The sequence below is a fragment of the Scyliorhinus canicula genome, chromosome 2 (genome assembly GCF_902713615.1).
Source record: "Scyliorhinus canicula chromosome 2, sScyCan1.1, whole genome shotgun sequence".
In the NCBI taxonomy this organism is placed as follows: domain Eukaryota; kingdom Metazoa; phylum Chordata; class Chondrichthyes; order Carcharhiniformes; family Scyliorhinidae; genus Scyliorhinus; species Scyliorhinus canicula.
In genome coordinates this window covers 273,612,724-273,634,077 of record NC_052147.1, presented here as the reverse complement: position 1 = coordinate 273,634,077, position 21,354 = coordinate 273,612,724, and the positions used below count along the sequence as shown (strand labels likewise).

The 21,354-nt window shown below is 48.6% G+C and overlaps 1 protein-coding gene across 1 annotated transcript in view; it reads left to right on the top strand.

Annotated features, from left to right (window-relative positions):
- Positions 1 to 17,153: 17,153 nt before the first annotated feature.
- Positions 17,154 to 21,354, top strand: part of LOC119962143 (contactin-associated protein-like 5) — a 1,043,235-nt gene continuing 1,039,034 nt past the window's right edge. Inside the window, exon 1 of the mRNA XM_038790068.1 lies at positions 17,154 to 17,634. Within this exon, the coding sequence (XP_038645996.1) occupies positions 17,550 to 17,634 (85 nt within the window). The 5' untranslated portion in view covers positions 17,154 to 17,549. The remainder of the gene's footprint in view (positions 17,635 to 21,354) is intronic.

Sequence of the window (21,354 nt, the reverse complement as noted above, 5' to 3'; positions counted from 1 at the left end):
AACTATCTAGACCAGGCTAGTACTGATCCACGTGTAGAAGGTGTTGAATGATTTGTACACCCTGACTGTCACTACAGTTGTCATCAGTGGAAAGAGGCGGAGTGCTGATGCCACGTGTGCTTTATAGTTAGAAGCCTGATAAATGCTACACTCCTGTATGCTTCACCCGATGCCGGTGTCTATGTAGTTACATTGTGTACCTTGTGTTGCCCTATTATGTATTTTATTTTATTTTATTTTCATGAACTTAATGATCTGTTGAGCTGCTCGCAGAAAAATACTTTTCACTGCACCTTGGTACACGTGACAATAAAGAAATCCAATCCAACATCCAATCCAATCTGAGACACAGGAGATGGAATTCTCCGTTCCTGAGGCTCAGTGCCGGCTCCAATGGAGGATCCACGTGTGTTTCCCAACGGGAGGTTCGGCACGAACCCCTCACCAATTCAGGTACCGGTGAGGGACTAGCATCGGCGCCGCGGATCGTGCGAAAAACGGCTGGAGAATCACCGGGTCCCAGGCCGCACATGCGCAGGGCTGACAAGCTGAACCAGACACACCGGAAAACATGCCACCAGCCCGACCCCACAGCGTACCCCCTTCCACCCCCACCACTCTGCCAGCCCTAGCAGAAGCCCTCCGGCCAGCGGCGTGGATCCCGCCCCGGTGTGGCGGCGTTGGACACTGTCCGCAGCCAACATGCCAGGTTCCCAATCGCTGGGACCATACGTGGCCCCAGCCGCCGGGAACTCAACCCATCGGATTCGGAGCATCGCGGGTGGGCCGGCTGATGGCGTGCCAATGCCGTTGCGACTACGTGTGGCGCGCATCCCGATAACGCCGATTTGGAGGGGGAAGAACATCTTGAACCAGCATTATAAGACCATAAGACATAGGAGCAGAATTATGCCACTCGGCCCATTGAGTCTGCTCCGCCATTCAATCGTGGCTGATATGTTTCTCATCCCCATTCTCCTGCCTTCTCCCCATAATGCCTGATATCCTTATTAATCAAGGATCTATCATCTCTGTCTTAAAGACACTCAATGATTTGGCCTCCACAGCCTTCTGCGAAAAAGAATTCCACAGATTCACCACCCTCTGGCTGAAAAATTCCTCCTCATCTCTGTTTTAAAAGATCATCCCTTTAGTCTGAGATGGTGTCCTCTGGTTCTAGTTTTTCATACAAGTGGAAACATCCTCTCCACGTCCACTCTACCCAGGCTTCGCATTGTCCTGTAAGTTTCAATAAGATCCCTCCTCATCCTTCTAAACTCCAACGAGTACAGACCCAGAGTCCTCAACCGTTCCTCATACGACAAGCTCTTCATTCCAGGGATCGTTCGATTGAACCTCCTCTGGACCCTTTCCAAGGGAAACATATCCTTCTTCAGGTACGGGGCCCAAAACTGCTCACAATACTCCAAATGGGATCTGACCAGAGCTTTATACAGCCTCAGAAGTACATCCCTGCTCTTGTACTCTTGCCCTCTCGACATGAACGCTAACATTGCAATTGCCTTCCTAACTGCCGACTGAACCTGGACGTTAACTATAAGAGAGTCATGAACAAGGACTCCCAAGTCCCTTTGTGCTTCTGATTTCCAAAGCATTTCCCCATTTAGAGAATAGCCAATCCTCCATTCCTCCTTCCAAAGTGCATAGCCTCACACTTTTCGACATTGTATTTCGTTTGCCACTTCATTGCCAACTCTCGTAGCCTGTCCTAATCCTTCCACAGCCCCCTTGCTTCCTCAATACTACCTGTCCCTTTACAGATCTTTGTATCATCAGCAAATTTAGCAACAGTGCCTTTAGTCCCTTCTTCCTGATCATTAATGTGGCCTGCACAAACTGGTGCTCGCCTGATTCCAGCGTCGGAAGCCATTCTCCACCTGATCGCCGATCGCGATTTCCGTGTGGGAGAATTTCGCTCAGCACCTCTGAGAATACAACATTCTCTCAATGAAGCTACACAAGTGATAGTTTCAACTGTGAAGTTCACTGGAGACGGGACCTGAACTCAACATTCTGGCTCGGGGAGAAAAGAGTGCTACCAATGGAACCACGGCTGACAAATGAGCCCGTGGTACTATTCAGAAAATAAATTGACAGCAGAAGAAGCAGAGAAGCCTGCTGATGTGTTGGGTAGGCTGGGTCTCATTGGACTGCGTTTGATGCAGTGTAGCGAGAGACAGACTTCCAACACTTGATGAGATTTAACACGATTTTATTTAACAGCTATTTACATATCCGACTGTGGGTTGACACTATGCTGACGACTGGAGACCTGATGCTAGCCTGACCAGACTAACTGACTACTACATGGTGTTTGCACTGGCTGCTGCTCACGAGCTCTGACTGTCCCAGAGGCTGGATCCCAAAAGAGTGGGTAAGCTGGTACCCTCTGGCTTTATAGTGGTCGTGCCCTGTCTGGTGATTGGCTGCTGTGTTCTGTGTGTTCACTGGTCATCCTGTGTGTCAATCACTGCCTGTCTGCACTCCATTATATACATAGATGTATATTATGAATTCTCCCCCCTTTTTTTCAAAAAAACTTGTGTCGAGATAATAAATATAAAGGTGCATGTGTGTGAAAATGTGTATATGTAGGTGACTATATACATTATATGCTAAAATGGACTTATATACAAGGGAAGGTGTCACTAGTGCAGATATGGAGCAGATGAAACAGTAAAAAAACGATATTTACGGAAGTAACAAATTTGTGCAAATATTCAGTCTATAAGTTTAGTCTCTGTGGCGGGCGACGAATTCTGGTTGACCGAACGAGCATTTGGCTCTGTTGAGTCGGAGGCCATGCTCGTGGATCCTGTGGAATACCTGCTTGAGGCGATCGATGTGCTCTTGAGGAGTTGTGGACCAGATTATGACATCGTCAATGTACACTCGCACCCCCTCGATGCCCTCCATCATTTGTTCCATGATGCGGTGAAATACCTCTGAGGCAGAGATGATGCCAAAAGGCATCCGGTTGTAGCCGTAGCGACCAAACGGGGTATTGAATGTGCACAGCTTGCGACTGGATTCGTCCAGCTGGATTTGCCAGAACCCCTTGGAGGCGTCCAGCTTAGTGAAGAGTTTGGCATGAGCCATCTCGCTGGTCAACTCTTCTCGCTTTGGTATTGGGTAGTGTTCCCTCATGATGTTGCGATTCAACTCTTTGGGGTCGATACAGATTCGAAGCTCCCCTGATGGCTTCTTGATGCAAACCATGGAGCTAACCCAGTCCGTGGGTTCTGTGACCTTTGATATGATGCCCTGGTCCTGGAGATCTTGCAGTTGCTGCTTGAGGCGGTCCTTGAGGGGTGCCGGCACCCGACGTGGTGCGTGAACCACAGGGGTGGCGTTTGGTTTCAGTAGGATTTTTTATTGGTATGGGAGTGTGCCCATACCATCGAACACACTATGGTACTGCGCTATGATGTCATCAATTTGAGCCTGGAAGTTTTCATCAGGTGAGGCCGTCACCTGTGAGGGTGACATGGTGTGGACTCGCTGAGCCAGGTTCAGGAGCTTGCAGGCCCAAGCACCAAGCAGGGACGCTCTGTCATGTCCTACGATCTCAAATCGCAGCGTCGCTTTAAATGACTTATTGGAAACTCTAAGTTGGCAGGAGCCACTGGTAGCAATGGCATTGCCATTGTAGTCAAGGAGCTGGCAGGCCAGTGGAAGAATGCTTGGTCTGATGCGGATGGTGTCGAGAACGGATTTTGGAATGACGTTCGCTGATGCGCCGGTGTCCAGCTTGAAACGGATGCGAGCCTTGTTCACTGTGAGGGGAGCTCACCATTCGTCGTCAGGATCCACGCTTAGGATTGGGAGGTGTTGCACCATCTTTGGGAAAGGCAGCGCATGCTTAGTAATGATGCCCACCCGGAATGGGGATTTGAAGCACTCGGCATCTGGATCTGTCGGGCTGTCGGGATCGGAATCTGGTATGGCCTGCTGTATTGAACAGACGCTTCTGCGCCGTGGTTGGGATCGCTGGAAGCTGGGCAGTGGAGCAGATCTGCAGAAGGCTGCGTAGTGGCCATGCTTGCCACACTGTAGACACCATCGTGATTTTGCCGGACATTGCCGCTTCTAACGGGCGGAGCTACAATTCGGACACGTCATGACACCAACGTCAGTGCGTTCCGTGCGCCAACGCAGATGCGCAGTGCGGTCGAATGACATGCGCACCTGCGCAAGCTGGTCGTCGGTCTCGCCATCCCCTCGGTCGTGGCGCGCATGCGTTGGATGTCGTGAAAACGTGCAAAATGGCCACTCTCATCAAGACTCAGGCCCTGCATTTGAGCGATAGCCTGTACGCGTTCCGCCTCATGGGGGGTGAGCTTTGCTGTTTTTGCCACCCTGATGTGGGAGTACCGATTGTTAGTAAGCTCGTAGAGGATGCACGTTTCGATGGCGATGGTGAGGGTGAGGTGCTTGACTTTCAGGAGCTGCTGGTGAAGGGAATCGGAGTGGATCCTGAAAACGATCTGATCCCGGATCATGGAATCAGCCGTCGAGTCATAGTTACATGACTGCGCGAGGATGTGGAGATGGGTCAAAAAGGATTGAAAAGGTTCATCCTTATCCTGAAGCCTCTGCTGGAAAACGTACTGTTCAAAGTTCTCATTCACCTCAATGTCGCCGTGGCTGTCGAACTTCAGCAGGACTGTTTTAAATTTAGTCTTGTCTTCGCCTTCCGGGAATGTAAGGGAATTGTAGATGTGGATGGCGTGGTCCCCCGCTGTGGAGAGGAATAGTGCGATCTTCCTGGCGTCCAATGGGCCTCAAGGTCGGTGGCTTCGAGATACAGTTGGAACTTCTGTTTGAAGACCTTCCAATTTCACTGAGGTTGCCGGCGATGCGGAGCTGCGGTGGAGGGCGGATGTTTTCCATGTCACCGGATGGCTGTTGGCTGGTCAACGCTGATTCACTTAAGGTAGGTCCGTCAATTTTCAGCTTCCAAAACTGGTACCATGATGTGTTGGGTAGGCTGGGTCTAGGTGGACTGCGTTTGATGCAGTGTAGCGAGAGACAGACTTCCAACACTCGATGAGATGCAACACGATTTTATTTAACAGCTAACTATTTGCATATCCGACTGTGGGTTGATACTATGCTGACTTGACTGGAGACCTGATGCTAGCCTGACCCGACTTGCTGACTACCACATGGTGCTTGCACTGGCTATGTTCACGAGCTCTGACTGTCTCAGAGGCTGGATCCCAAAAGAGCAGGAAAACTGGTGCCTCTGGCTTTATAGTGGTCGTGTCCTGTCTGGTGATTGGCTGCTGTGTTCTGTGTGTTTACTGGTCATCCTGTGTGTCAATCACTGCCTGTCTGCACTCCATCATATAAATAGATGTATATTATGACACCCGCCACCAACAAACCTTGCGCCAGCTCCTGCCACCGAGAAACCGGAGCTCCTCATGCCGAGGTACAGATCAATATTTATCCCTCAGTCAACATTTTTAAAATCAGATTAACCATCTGTCAATCTCATGAACTATTTATCTCACTGCTGTGTGCCTGATTTTGCCATGAACAAACTGCCTGGTGAGTTTGTTTAACATAATTAGTGACTATAGTTCAAAGTGTTTCAGTGGTTGTGGATGTGAGCATTCCTGCTCAGGCATTCTTTCCATGAATCTGAAAATGGGTCCAGTTACGTTTAACTGAGTGAAAGCTATCTGTTGTCAAACAGGATGAGCCAACCCTTATATTGTTTAGGAGTTCAGGAGACTAACTATCTAACCATCAACAGCAGGGAGGTGACTTATTTAGTTATGGTTGGAATAATAAGGTATAGCAAATAGATGCATAATCAGATGTGCATATATTTAGCAATGCTGGAATGGTATAGTGAGTATAGGAAGTGGCGTGAGAAATATTCAACTAGGTATAACTCACCAATCCCCAGTGGATGGACAAAGAAACAAATGTTTCAAGGTCCAAGTAAATAAAGTAACTGCATGGATTAGACCAAAGAATTCCTCATGAAGTCCGAAAAAGAACTAAGCTATGATTCCGGAAATTGCAGAGCGGTTATCATGCAACATTAGGAAATGGATACAGGACTCTGGGGAATTTTAGAGGATGTCATAAATGTATGATTTTTTTTTTAAAACACAAAGACCATTAGAGAAAAGTGACTTGGATTGAAAGGCAATATGCCAAAAGGTGCTCTAATCCAGGCATTGTCAAACTCGGGGGCACGACCCGTGGGTGGGTCACGGGTGCCGGGAGGGTCGCAGAGCTGTCCATCGTGGCGCTACCAATCGCGCACATCCGCGCACAACAGCCGCAGCGGCCGGTTTTAAATAATGCCGGCTGCGAGCGGCCTTCAAAATGGCTAGGAACAGATAAAAAATATCCGGCCGCACTGCGCATGCGTGCCCGATCATCGGTGTGCATGCTCAAAACTATGCTCATACGCACCGATCATCGAGCATGCCTGCGCAGTGCGGCCGCATTTGTTTTTATATGGTCGCAGCCTTTTTTGTTCATGTTCGGTGGGCCAAAGGGACAAAGGGACACAAATTGCCCTTAGTGTTAGGTGGGGTTACTGGGTTATGGGCATAGGGTGGAGATATGTGCTTGGGTAGGGTGCTCATTCCAAGAGCCGGTGCAGACTCGATGGGCCGAATGGCCTCCTTCTGCACTGTAAATTCTATGAAAAACCATTTCCTCCATTTTTGTCAACAAGAAACAAGGTAAGAGAAAATGGTGGAAGAGAAAATGCTGGAAAATCTCAGCAAGTCTGACAGCATCTTTGTCAAAGCTAACAGACAGAGAAAGTGGGAAATATTCATACTGTGGAGTGAGAATGAATGATGAGTCATAGCCACAGAAAGCCAGGGAAACCGGGTGCAAATGGCCACAGAGAAAATGGTGGGTCGCGCAGGTCGGCCGAGCGGGTCGCGAAGGTTGGCCGGCGTGAGTCGCGAAGATCAGTCAGCGTGGGTTGCGAAGGTCGGCTGAGTTAGGTCCCGAAGGTTGGCCGGTGGGCAAAAATGGGTCCCGGGAAGAAAAGTTTGAAAAACACTGCTTTAATCCTCTGGGAAGAGCAGCTGGATTAACGACTAGAAACTCTCGAGCGAATGTCGTTTGCTTGGACTTGCAGAAGACTTTCGACAAAGTTCCACAAAGAAGACTTTTGTAGAAGATAAAGTTGGTATAAATGAATAGAAATTAGCTGGCTGAGCTGAAAATTGACTAGCAGCAGAGTTAGGGAAGATAAATGGATTGTGTTTTCTCCCAGACATCTAGTCAAAGGATACCGCTTGGGTTTGATCTGAAATTATTTTCTGCCTCTGTGATTCATGAGCAACTTGTCCTTGGGGAGAGTACAGAGGAGATTTACTAAATGATACCAGAGATGAAAGACTTCAGTTGTGTAGCAAGACTGGGGAAGCAGGAATTATTCTCCAACGAGCAGAAAAGTTAGAGGGGAGCGTTAAATAAACATGTGTTGTGAAGATAGTGTAAATAAAGAGAGCCTCTTTCATGTGGCTGGACGAGTTGGTAACTTGAAGATGTACAACATATAGAACATAGAACATACAGTGCAGAAGGAGGCCATTCGGTTCATCGAGTCTGCACCGACCCACTTAAGCCCTCACTTCCACCCTATCCCCGTAACCCAATAACCACTCCTAATCTTTTTGGACACTAAGGGCAATTTAGCATGGCCAATCCACCTAACCTGCACGTCTTTGGACTGTGGGAGGAAACCAGAGCACCTGGAGGAAACCCACGCAGACACGGGGAGAATGTGCAGACTCCACACAGACAGTGACCCAGCGAGGAATCGAACCTGGGACCCTGGCACTGTGAAGCCACAGTGCTATCCACTTGTGCTACCGTGCTGCCCATATTGCACTACCATTACACTCAAATCAATGAGGACTCTGATCTCTGGTAAGGAGGGAAACCCTGGCAGGTGGGCGGGGAGGATTCACAAACACCAGCTGGAGGCCCCAAACCCCCGATAAGACCCATTGGTTTTATTGTCAGTCTGCAGACAGGAGCTGGAGAACTGGACCCAGGCAGAGGAGAGGGAGGGAGAAAACTGCGAGTGGAGGAACAAAATGGTGGGGATGGTGAGATGGGTTTGGAATTCAACCCAGGGAGGAGGGAGATTGTGTGGGACGGGGATTTACAGCTTTTGGGGGAACAAGAGAGGAACAAATGTTCCAGAGAAACTGGAATTGTCTGCTGAGAATTTCTACCATATACATACAGTTAATATTTTTGTTAAGTCCTTTGCAGGGAGAGATTTACAGATATGAAACTCAGATCAAACCTCACATCACGATTTAACCGTCACTCAATTCATCAGGACCTGAGCAACAGCAGCCTTGAATGTGGAAGGATATTCTGTCTGTACAAGAGTATTTCAAACATCAGTGTGACTGGAAAAGCACCGAGACACACACACACGCACACGCACACGCACACACACACACACGAGTAAGAGTGTTCCAGTGAACTGACTGTGGAAAGAGCTTTGCAGAATCTAAAAAATCACGTAGATTTAAGATAATTGCCAGAAGAAGCAGTGGGGGAAATGGAAGCATTTTTTTTCAGTGGCATGTTATAGTGATCTGGAATGCACCACCTCAATGTCTGGTGGAATCAGTTTCAAGAATAACTTTCAAAATGAAATTGAACGTGTACTAGTAAAGCAAACTATGCAGGGTTCTGGAAAAACAGCAGTGAATGGGAATTATTGGATCGTTCTTTCAAAAACCGACACAGATGGAATGGAATCAGGAATGGAACTGGACAAATAGATTCCTTCTGTGCTTCAGGGAATTTGGAGGAGAGAAGCTCCGTAGTATAAGGGGCGGAATTCTCCGACCCCCCGGGGGGTCGGAGAATCGCCCGGGGCTGGCGTCAATCCCGCTCCCGCCGTGGCCTGAAATCTCCGCCACCCGGGAATCGGCGGGGGCGGGAATCGCGCCGGTCGGCGGGCCCCCTGCGGTGATTCTCCGGCCCGCGATGGGCCGAAGTCCCGCCGCTGACAAGCCTTTCCCGCCGGCGGGAATCAAAGCACATCTGGTGCTGGCGGGATTGGTGCGTGGGCGGGCCCGGGGTCCTGGGGGGGCGTGGGGCGATCTGCCCCTGGGGGGGTGCCCCCACGTTGTCTGGCCAGCGATCGGGGCACACCGATCGGCGGGCGGGCCTGTGCCGTGGGGGCACTCTTTTCCTTCCGGTTCCATCACGGTCTCCACTATGGCAGAGGCGGAAGAGACCCCCTCCCCCGCACATGTGCTGGGATGGCGTCAGCAGTTGCTGACGCCCCGGCGCACGCGCAGACTTCTGCCGGCTGGCGAAGGCCTTTCGGCCCCGGCTGGTGGGGCGTCAAAGGTCGTACGCACCGGCTGGCGGAGCGAAACCACTCCAGCCCGGGCCTAGCCCCTGAAGGTGCGGAGCGTTCCGCACCTTTGGGGAGGTCTGACGCCGGTGTGGTTCTCGCCACTTCACAATGCCGGGACCCCCCACCCCGCCGGGTAGGGGAGAATCCTGGCCAAGGTTTGTGAATTACAGGTTAGGTGGATTGGCCATGCTAAATTGCCCTTTGGAGAACAAAAGGTGAGGTGGGGTTACTGGGTTACGGGGATAGGGTGGAGGCGTGGGCTTACGTAGGGTGCTCTTTCCAAGGGCAGGTGCAGCCTTGATGGACCGAATGGCCTCCTTCTACACTGAAATTCTATGAATATGGGGAAAATAAATCCATATTTGCATGGAAAATATGAATAAGATAATTGTCCATTTTCAAAGATTGAAATTCAGGAATATTTATTTGTGATTACCGGTAAACCACTTCAAGTACCTGAACAATTCGAGAGTAATCAGATACTGGGATAAATCTTAAGGGTACTTAATAGTACCAAAACAGGACATTTCAATGCCTTCCAAAAATCATTTCGGTGTCCTCTGAATATTGCGCAAAGTTTTGCCCAATTCACCATTACCACAAATACTCTAGAAATCGATTCTAGAAGGAGAAACCTGTTTGATTCTCTATAACTTTGAGTTTTCAGTGAAGCAAAATCTAATGTCATTTTTTTTAAAGTGTTTAATGGGGGGGGAGAAAGTAATATTTAAAAAGCAGCACATCCGTTATTATTAACACGTTGAACGGCAGAGATAAAGTAAAGGAAAGGCTATTTTCATACTTGCATTATTTAAAATGGTGGCAAGATCTGTTCAACAATGGGTATTGATTCATTGAGAATATGGTTGATCAGGTTACTGTGATAATCTCTGGCATTTTTTGAGGTGATAAGACGCTACGGAGAGAAAACCTTTATTGTTGAACAGCCGATGATTGCAGAACACGATTATTGATAAGCCCCAAATGAGAGCACAAAACATCAGGAAGGCTTTGTTGATTTTTATTATTAATTTATAGGATGTGGGCGTCACTGGCAAAGCCAAAGCATAGTGTTTATCCGTTTCTGCCCTTGAGAAGGTGGTGGCGAATCAGGGGTGGAATTCTCCGACCCCCCCCCCCCCCCCCCCAAGGGTCGGGGAATCGCCCAGGGCCGGCGTAAATCCTGCCACCCCAATGGCCGAATTCTCCGCTACCCGGGAATCGGCGGGAGCGGAAATCGCACCCCGCCGATCGGCGTGCCCCCCGCGGCGATTCTCTGGCCCACGATGGGCCGAAGACCCGCCACTGTCAGGTTTCTCCAGCCGACGTGGTTTAAACCACCTCTGTGCCGGCTGGCGGCGCGAGCGGGCCCCCGGGGTCCTGGGGGGGGGGGGGTCGCGGGGCTATCGGACCCCCGGGGGTGCCACCATGGTGGCCTGGCCCGCGATCGGGGCCCACTGATCGGCGGGCGGGCCAGTGCCATGGGGGCACTCTTTTTCTTCCGCCGCCGCCACGGCCTCCACCATGGCGGAGGCGGAAGAGACCCCCTCCACTGCGCATGCGCCGGTGGTGAAGCAGCGGCTGCTGACGCTCCGGCGCATGCGCGGACTCACGCCGACCGGCGAAGGCCTTTCGGCCAGCCCCGACACCGGGCGGCATGGCGCCAAAGGCCGTTGGCGCCTGTTTTGCCGCCATCGGTGGAGCGGGAGCCACTACAGCGCGGGTCTAGCCCCTAAAGGTGCGGAGAATTCCGCACCTTTGGGGAGGCCCGACGCCGGAGTGGTTGGCGCCACTCCGCTACGCTGGGACCCCCCGCCCCGCCGGGTAGAGGAGAATTTCGCCCCAGCTTCCTGAACCGCTGCAGTCCATCTGGTTAAGGTTTTTGCTCAGTGTTGTTACGTATGGAGTTCCAGGATGATGAAATAGAAGGGCGGTATGGCAGCACAGCTCTAAAGCTTCAGGGTCCCAGGTTCGATTCCTGGCTTGGGTCACTGCCTGTGTGGAGTCTGCATGTTCTATCCTGTTTGGGTACACTGAGGGAGAATTCAGAATGTCCAATTTACCAAACAACCACGTCCTATGGGACTTGTGGGAGGAAACCGGAGCACCCAGAGGAAACCCACGCTGACACAGGGAGAACGTGCAGACTCCTCACAGACAGTGACCCAAGCTGGGAATCGAACCCAGGACCCTGTGTGAAGCAACAGTGCTAACCATTGTGCTACCGTGCCGCCCATGATGAAGGGAAGGTCATTTATGAAGCAGCTGAAGATGGTCGGGCTTAAGGCACTATCCTGCAAAACTGTGGCAACAATATCATGGGGCCGAGATGATTGATCTCCGACAACCACAATCATTTTCCTTTGTGCTGGAGGTGACTCCAATGAAAGAGAGTTTTTCCATTGACTTCCACTTCACTAGGGTTCCTCGATGCATTAGTCAGTCAAATAATGATTTGCCATTCAGGGCCGTCACTTGAATTTCACCTCCAGTTCTTTATTCCACTTTGGATCAAAGTGCTATAATGTGGTATGGAGATGAGTGATCCTGGTGGAATCCAAATTGGGCATTGGTTAGCAGATTATGGATGAGTTAAGTGATGCTTGGTCGCACTTCTTACTGAAACAAAGCTATAGGAACACTATGTTTATGAAGAATCACGGGATTTACTTTATTAATCCATATGTTCAGAAATCAAATGCTTCGGAAAGGCTTGAATTATGGTCAGGCTGCTTATAGAACATAAATCCTTTGCCTCAGGTCTTCATATGCATTAGTTATATTGTACATGAGATAAAGTTAATTGGGTGAAAAGCCAAAGGAGATGAGTTTACTGCTGCACTACATTCCTTTCTGGCTTGATTGCATTGTAGCGAAAGGTAGTGCAAGTGCCAATTAGCTCATTGTTCTGTGGCATGCTCTTATAAGGCTTAAGCTTCGAAAGCTCGCTGTTCAAAAAAAAACTTTTCAAAGGAATATATTTCATGTAATTAGAATGTAGCAGAATTGCATCTTCATGAAATATGAAACGTGCGGAAATGATTACGCCACACTTGGCACGACCGAGGGATAGACTCTTAGCAAAAATCTCTCAACACCGTGTTGAAGAAGTCCTTTAAAGGGTCACGAGTTAGCTGTGAATGTTATTTGTATACATCTTCTTAGATTGGCCAACTTGGTTCCTCAATTTCTAAATAACCTACAGGGCCACCACATAACATTTAACCATTTCTTAAAGGATTCCAAGGTTCTTGCCACCAGCATGGTTCACAGAAGATGGTTACATAACAATGAATCATTTGCACCTTGTTTGACTGGGAGCTGTAAGGATCGCAATAACCACTGACAATGACATGTTGGCTCTAGAATTTTTAGAATGCTCTTTGTGCAAGATTGAGTAAGGTAAGTTGCAGCACACAGAGGTTTTATTTTATCACCAGGGGGAGTGTCAGAGACACTGCACAAGAGTTTCTTGTTTATATTCTCGAAAGGTATACCTGTGGTTATTCAAATCCCTGAGGAAATTGTGTAAAGTGATCTAAGTTCATGAGCTGGACATTCTACTTGTAACCATAGAATATATCTGACGGGCCACATGGCTCTATTCATTTTGCACTTTATCTTCCTACAGATAGCACAGAATCAGCAGAAGATGATCACCTGCAATCTGTTTGTATGAAGAACAGAGCATTCAACATTTACCCGTGAGAACAGAGAGCTCATCATCTACAGTAAAAAAGACCTGCATTGGATTGATAGGCAAGCCAAAAGGTGACCTAACAATCTATCTTTTAAATAATAGTAACCCCAAGAAGAAGCTGATGCATGAATTGAAACAGAGTCCTACGCCTATCACACATTGATCGCATGCTCCATCTTGTGAGAAGCAGAGAGTCAATTGCATTAAACTACCGATACCTACGCATGAGGGCACAGGCTTTAGAAAAGGTTGCCCAGAGGGTGATGTGCACAGAACATTCCGTTATGTTGCCCAGGTGAATGACTGTGAAACAAGTGAAAAAAAAATCAAAGCAGTCCCAATGGGACAACGACGGGGTGAGAAATTGGGTGTGAAGTGCTTCTTGCCTTGGAGCACTGCTTAACTCTGCGCTTGAAACAGCTTTCCAAGATCAATTCTGCAGGATGTTAGCGGCTGCCCAGAAACGGATAGATGAATGGAGTGATGCCATGCAGTGCATTTATTATAATAATAATCTTTATTGTCACAAATATGCTTATATTAACACTGCAATGAATTTACTGTGAAAAGCACCTAGTCGCTATAATCCGCTGCCTGTTCAGGTACACTGAGGGAGAATTCAGAATTTCTAATTTACCGAACAACACATCTTTCAGGACATGTGGGAGAAAACCGGAGCACCCGTAGGAAACCCACACAGACAATGGGAGAATGCGTAGACTCTGCACAGACAGTGACCCAAGCCGGGGATCGAACCTGGAACCCTAGTGCTGTGAAGTAACAGTGCCAATCACTGTGTTACCATGCTGCCCGTAGTTATTATTGCAATAGCAAGCCTGGATATTAGTAACACCAGTGTATTTGGCCAGAGAGGATATAACCTAAAAAAAATAACTGAGAGGATCACCTCCTACTATAAACCCTGCCACCCAAACAGCAAATGAAGAGGGACACCCAGACCTATATGACGGATCCTCCTGTACAATACAATTGTTCAGCCCAGAGCACTTGACTCTTTTCTTGGTCTGGCTAACCTGTGAGTAACCTGTGAGAGGCTGGTTTAGCAAACTGGGCTAAATCGCTGGCTTTGAAAGCAGACTAAGCAGGCCAGCAGCACGATTCAATTCCCGTTCCAGTCTCCCCGAACAGGCGCCGGAATGTGGCTACTAGGGGCTTTTCACAATAACTCCACTGAAGCCTACTTGTGACAATAAGCGATTTTAATTTTTTTCATTTTTCATCTGCAATGAGAATGCTCTTGATCCAGAACAGCACAACCCCGGTCATAGAGATCCACTCATCCCTTTCAGCTCACAACCTACCCTTTGCCTCACCCAATCCTACCTTACCACTCAACCATAATATGCCCTATAATTCACTAAATTCTTCCTTTCTGCTGCTCATACAGAGCCAACTATTAGATTTTGTGTAGATTTCTATCCCATGAATGGTTCCGAGGATCCTCCTGCCAACTCTGGGTCACTGTCTGTGTGGAGTTTGTAAGTTCTCCCCGTGTCTGCGTGGGTTTCCTCCGGATGCTCCGGTTCCCTCCCACTGACAAAGATGTGCAGGCTAGGTGAATTGGCCGTGCTAAAATGGCCTCTTAGTGTCCAAAAGGTTGGTGGGGTTACAGAGATTGGGCATGGGACTGTGTAGGGTGCTCTTTCAGAGGGTTGGGGCAGATTTGATGGGCCGAATGGCCTCCTTCTGCACCGTAGGGATTATATGATTCTAAATTTGCTTGCCTGTTTTGTACCATCACACGCCCCACCCCTCTCCTTTGGGGAATGGTGGAGAGGTGTTGGCAGGAGCAGCAGGTGCACTTTACCCCTCTTTGGACCGTGTCATGAATACTCCTTCTGTGGTCAACAAGTCCAAGTGTGGGGCTTGAATCTGGAGCTTCCAGTTTAGAGGCTCGCCGGGTGGCCTGATGCCTCACACGGTCCTGCAAGCTCAGAAATCCCTCCCTTCACTCACTATTCCTCATGTGAGCCGCTTGACAACGCCATCCATTTGATCTACCCCATATGGCTAACTTGAAGATTTAAAATCTTTAAATCTCACCTCCACCCCCCTCCCCCACACAGCTAACTGATTGAACGTCGCTGGCTGGTCCCGCACTTTGTGCCTATGCCTTTGAACTTAGTAGCTTGCTGAACCATTTCAGAGGGCAATGCAGAGCCTCTCCTGAGGAGGGACGGCTCTCCTGGGCATCTCAGGGAGGGAGGAGAGACAGAGAGAGGCAGGCGTAGGAATAATTGGGTGCCTGTCAGGCGACGGTTACAGAATCATAGAAAAATACAATGCAGAAGAGGCCCTTCGGCCCATCGAGTCTGCACCGCTGCATGAAATGCACCTGATCTGCCAATCCTAATCTTATTTACCAGCACCTATAATAATAAATAATAATCTTTATTGTCACAAGTAGGCTTACATTAACACTGCAATGAAGTTACTGTGAAAAGTCCCTCGAACTCCAGCGCCTGTTCAGGATTCTCAGCTGGTACGGGAATTGAACCCATGCTGCTGGCCTTATTCTGCATCACAAACCAGCTGTCTAGCCTACTGAGCTAAACCAGCACTTGGCCCACATCATTGAATATTAAGATGTGCCAGGTGCTCATCCAGGTACCTTTTAAAGGAAGTGAGATGGCCAATCTCTACCATCGTCCCAGGCAGTGCATTCCAGACCAGCACCATCCTCTGGGCATAAAAGATTTTCCTCAATTCCTCAATCCCTCCTGAACTTGAACTTGTGTCCCCCTTCTAATCGTCCCTTCAACTAAGGGGAACAGCCACTCCCTATCCACCCTGTGCATGCCCCTCATAATCTTGTACACCTCCATCAGGTAACCCCTCAGTCTCCCCTGCTCCATAGAAAACAATCCAAGCCTGTCCAACCTCGCTTCATAACTTAAATGGAGTGATTGAATGGACAAGGAGCCAGGGGCAGCAAGGGGGTGATCTGAAACACACCGTGTGCCCAGCTGCCGGCTTGTGCAGGGTAACTCCGGGCTTGCTGCCACCCCCACCAAGGCACCCTGAACCCACTCGGTAAACACCGGATGCAGTGCTGGCAAATCGACTTGCCTCAATCCACCCATCCGCACCGTTAGAGAATCAGGGAATCGGTGGCTGAGCCACACTTCAGGCAAATTACACCAGGCAGCTTCTGGAGTCAGTTACTTGATCAACCCAACGAAAAATTGCAATCTTTAAACTCAATGGGGGTCAAATAACTAATGCAAATTCCCCCGATCAGAGTTTGCACCCCAACCATTAACAGCACTTGGATTAATTATCAGGAAATGCTTTCCCAAAGTTATTTCCAGGATTCGCGCAGTGACAGTCACAGAGGGGCATGGGCAGCGTACAGCAAAGGGGCTGTGTTTTTGTAGTCCATTTATAATTAAGCATTTGAGTCGGGTGAGATTGAATGCGCGGTTATTACACATCAACGCTTTAGTTAAACCTTTCTATAAAAAAAACTTTGAAGATACAATTAACCCGGGTAGAGTGAAGATGCCTTTAAATGCAGTGTGTGTGAGGTCAGGGGAGGTGAAATCAGAATGGTGCAAGGATTAGAGATGAGATTGAGACCCTGGATTAAAAATCCAGCAAATCTGAAGTGCGATTTTTAAAAAATCTTGCCTTGCAGTGAATGTGTCTCCACCAGTGTGAGCACTCACTGTCTCCTGCACTATTCGGCTGCTGGTAAAATAAACCACATCGTCTCCATTAACTTCTGGGGGTCGCCTTTTAGCTGAATGCAAATTGGGAAAGGGCGGATAATCTCGAATTTGTCCGCTGTCTAAACTCCGCTTGGTGAGAACGCGGGGGCAGACAGTTAAGGGTTAAAACAGGTCTTGAATTTTGCCTCTTTTACAGCCACAACGCCGGGACATATTTTGGAAAAGTGACAGAGCTCCCTGAGGAATGTTATTCAGACTGGAGTTTGGGAGTGGAGTGGGGAAGCTGATCATGTTTCCCTCCTCCTCTCTCTGTCTCTCTGGCTCAGGGCAGTCAGTCAGCCACGGTAGGAAGGGAATCTTCAGCTTGTTTCTCCACCAGTACTGCGGGGAGCTCTCTCTCTCTCATACTCTCTCTCTGCAATAGGCAGAGTGCAATGCAGAGCTGTGCTTTCTGTCAACTCACTTCATCCCCAGTGCGTTTGCAACACTGGCATAGTCAGTCCTCTCTCACACACTCTCTCACTCTGCATTCACTTACTCCAGCGGTGCTGTGTGATCCCCTCCTGCTGTGTGTGAAAACGTGAGGCAACAGGACGGCGTGAATAAACACTGCTGATGTGAAATAAAAGAGGAGGAGGAGGAGAGGTGCTGAAGGAGAGAGAAACAAACAGAAGGACCAGAAGGTGATCAGACGCGCGCTGATCTGCCGAGGAGAGTTTACTGCCTTGATCTCTCTCCCTCTTCTTCTTTGAAAATGGACTCAAATGCAACCTTCATGCTCTTCCTCAGCTTGTGCCTCCCCTTCAGCCCGTGGCTGTGCATCGCCACCGCTTATTCCCGTAAGTACACCTTTACAGATGTTAATGTGTCAGCGAGCACGGGAAGTCTGGACCAGTATTCTCTCTCTCCTGCATACTTCCAGTTGGGAGAAGGAAGTTTGTGCTGTGTTATATTGCGCATTCAGAGGCAATCTGTCTTTTTCTCCAACTCCGTTACAGGAACTTCTTCCTCAGCACTTTCACTGGTGTCCCACGGTCCAGCTGGATGTGGCCCTGAAGCCCCAAACCAGCCCCTGACCCCCTTTGTTTGTTGTGCAGTTTATCCAGGACACAAAAAGGATTGCAATCCCGCTGATGCCTCCGGCTTGGCTACTGTTGCACATCTGGGCAACTGAGCCTTTGGAGTTCGTTCTTGGTTGGGTGTGATATTGGACATGGGAAAAGGTGCAAAACACAGGCCACAATCCCATTTGCCAGTCACGGTGCCAAGCCCAGTGGCACCAAATAGGTGGTATAATGTTCTGAAGGCAATGTTGCCTTATTTCAGTTTCAACTCCACCTTTGTTTTCCTCTGCTGGGACTGTGGGTCACCTGGAGCTCGGAAATGTGCAGAATGTATTCAGAAACTGCGGAGTGTGGCTACTGCCTAACACGGGATGGGACCCACTAGTCCACATATCCCCAGGCAGGTTACAGCGGTTGCTCAATGACAATGGTAGTGGCCACTTTGGGTCAGTCAAAAGCTTTCTCTCCTGTTACCCCCGGAAAGGGGGGGGGGGGGGGGGGAGGAGCCGGAGCCGGAGCCGGAGCCGGAGCCGGAACAGTAATATTTCAAAACACTTGGAAATCAGTGTGTTCTATTTACAGTCTGGTAGAAGTTGATGGTAATGCTTAACTGAGAACACTTGTATCATTATATAACATCATGTGACTATCAGGAGGAAAGACTTGTATTTAATAGCACCCTTTTTGACCCCCCGGGGACATCCCAAAGTGTTTGGTCGCCATCAAATACTTGTTGAAGTGTGGTCACTTGTATTGTAGCAAATGTGGCAGCCAACTTGCAAGCAGCCAGGTCACAGGCAGCCATGTGGCACTTGGGGTCTTTTAGGTTCACCTGGCGAGGAAAAAAAGAACATTTGAAAGGTTCCGTAGGTGAGCTCAAGGCTCTGGAGTGGGACTTTAACCCCGTGGCAATATGCTTGAAGCACAAGCAAGAATGCTCGTCCACCAAGTCATGACTGGCACCATGTAGGACGTGCACAGATTGATGCTCTTCCTGCTCCAGACACCCAGTTGTCGGCAGCACTATAGAGAGAGATAGGCAGTTGGAGAATGCAACTTGCGTCCCCCTCATCAATCTTGGAAGTGTCTGAGCTAACGGAAGGGTAAATGCTTACAAGAATGGCAATGTTACCTGAACAAGGCTCATTTCGGTTTAACAAGCAGCCTGTCCTTTTGCAATTGACCCTTTGTACATTCAATTGATCTGCTGTGTTGAAAACGCTGGTGATGGATGCTGCCTGCCCATGCACGTTGGTTTGTGGACATTAGAGGAAGCTTGTTGTGGTGAAGTGATTTGAAGGACTTCACTGAATATCGGAAGTCAACCGCAAGTTCTGAAACTCGGCCGGATTTGAAGTACTTCCAGTAATTGTCAGCACCCTGAGCTGGGCAATATCCAATCCATTAAACCCTTTGCAGCTCCAGTTATTTAATGTATGTCAGAGCCAATCTCGGCATAATTACAGAATGTTAGGTTTAGCAGACCAATTGAGAACCAGTGTCTGAATTCTGATTTGCTCTTAACTGACTCGACGCAAACCAAACACGGTGTGAGAGATAAACAGCTGAAAATAAAGAAAGACCAGTTACTTCCACCAATAAAGCGAGCTGATGGTCCCCCCATTGTATTGAAATCTCTGAGAGTAATATATATATATATATGTACTTGATATAGCGTTAATCCCACTAAGCACCTTTCTTAAATTCAACACATCTACAAAATTATATTACCCGACTGAAGACAAGTTGAGGGTCTTTTTCTACTTTGAGCAATGCCAGATTGGAGGACTTGTAGCTCAGAGAATAGCGTCACTTCATCTGAGTGAGTCCCAACCTGGACCTGATGGTCAAGGAAAGTGCATTCCTTTTTAAAAATAAATTTAGAGTATCCAATTTGTGGGCAGCATGGCAGCACAAGTGATTAGCACTGTAGCTTCACAGCACCAGGGTCCCAGGTTCCATTCCATGCTGGGTCACTGTCTGTGGGGAGTCTGCACGTTCTCCCCATGTCTGCGTGGATTTCCTCCTGTTTCCTCCCACAGTCCATAGACGTGCAGGTTAGGTGGATTGGCCATGATAAATTGCCCTTAGTGTCCAAAAAGGTTGGAGGGGTTATTGGGTTATGGAGATCGGGTGGAAGTGAGGGCTTAAGTGGGTTGGTGCAGATTTGATGGCCCGAATGGCCTTCTTTCTGCACTGTATGTTCTATGTTCAATTATTTTTGTACAATTAAGGGCCAATTTAGTGTGGCCAATCCACCTACCCTGTACATCTTTTGGTTTGTGGGAGTGAGACGCACGCTGACATGGGGAAAATGTGCAAACTCCACACGGACAGTGACCCAGAGCCAGGATCAAACCTGGGACCTTGGCGCCGTGAGGCAGCAGTGCTAATCGCTGTGCCACCGTGCCATCCGGAAAGTGCATTCCTATCACGGAATATCAACCTGCAAAATCCTTCCGACCTACGCGAATACGCAGGTGCTAAGAATGGGAGAGAGCCCTGGATCATAGCTCCAGACTAAAACATACCACTGCAACACGCACTCGGAGTGAACTGTAATGCACCGCGATCACATCAAACTAGGTGGCCAAATGTGGGAGGTAATTCTGCCATTGCCTGGATGGGCCGAATGACCTGTTTACATATCATAATTAATCAGTATTTGAATGCACCTGCCATCGCTCTTGGATCTGTGTTTCCAGAGATATTTCTGACCGATGGTCTGGGATCTCCCAAAGGATTCTGCGAAAGTTTCATGCACGGTCAACACTTATGCTCCCAGGTGACTGCTGCAGACCAGCCAAGCTTCTCTGAAGCTGACTAACGGACTTCTTTCATGCTCATTATAGGGACTGCTGACAAATCGTTGAGCCCTTCTCCTTTAACAACTGCACAAGGTTCAAATGATAATCTATTAATAGCTCCTAAACGCATGATGACTACCATTCAGAGGACCAATTGCAGAGGACCACCAGTACCTATTTCCCCTCGTTGGAAAGTTCAAGAGGACTATGGCGATAAAAAGCAAGAGCTCAACATTTTAAAATTGGAATTAGGAAATGCCTCTATCAAATATTGGCAGACATTTGGAACTGGTTCAATTGTTAACTTTAAATCAGAAGTTTTTGTTAACCAAAGCTATCCAGGTATTTGGGGGAAAGCTGTGCGGTGGGATGCTCTGCCTTGCTGCGCCCCATTTCTTCCTCAACCCTCCAGCGGGATTCTCCATTACGCCGGCTGGTCAATGGGGTTTCCCATTGTGGGGCAGCCCAACACCATCGAGAAACCCCCCGGGCTGCCGGCAAAATGGAGCATCCAACCAGCGGAGAATCCCGCCCATGGTTTCAGGTTAGTCTGCATATCAGCTATGGTCTCATTCAGGTATGGAATGGGCTGGAGGGGCTAAAGTGTCTACACTTGTTTCTGTGTTCCTTAGTTCTTGGGTTCCCCTGCAAGTAATACAATATTCTGACTTGGACAAATAATAATAAT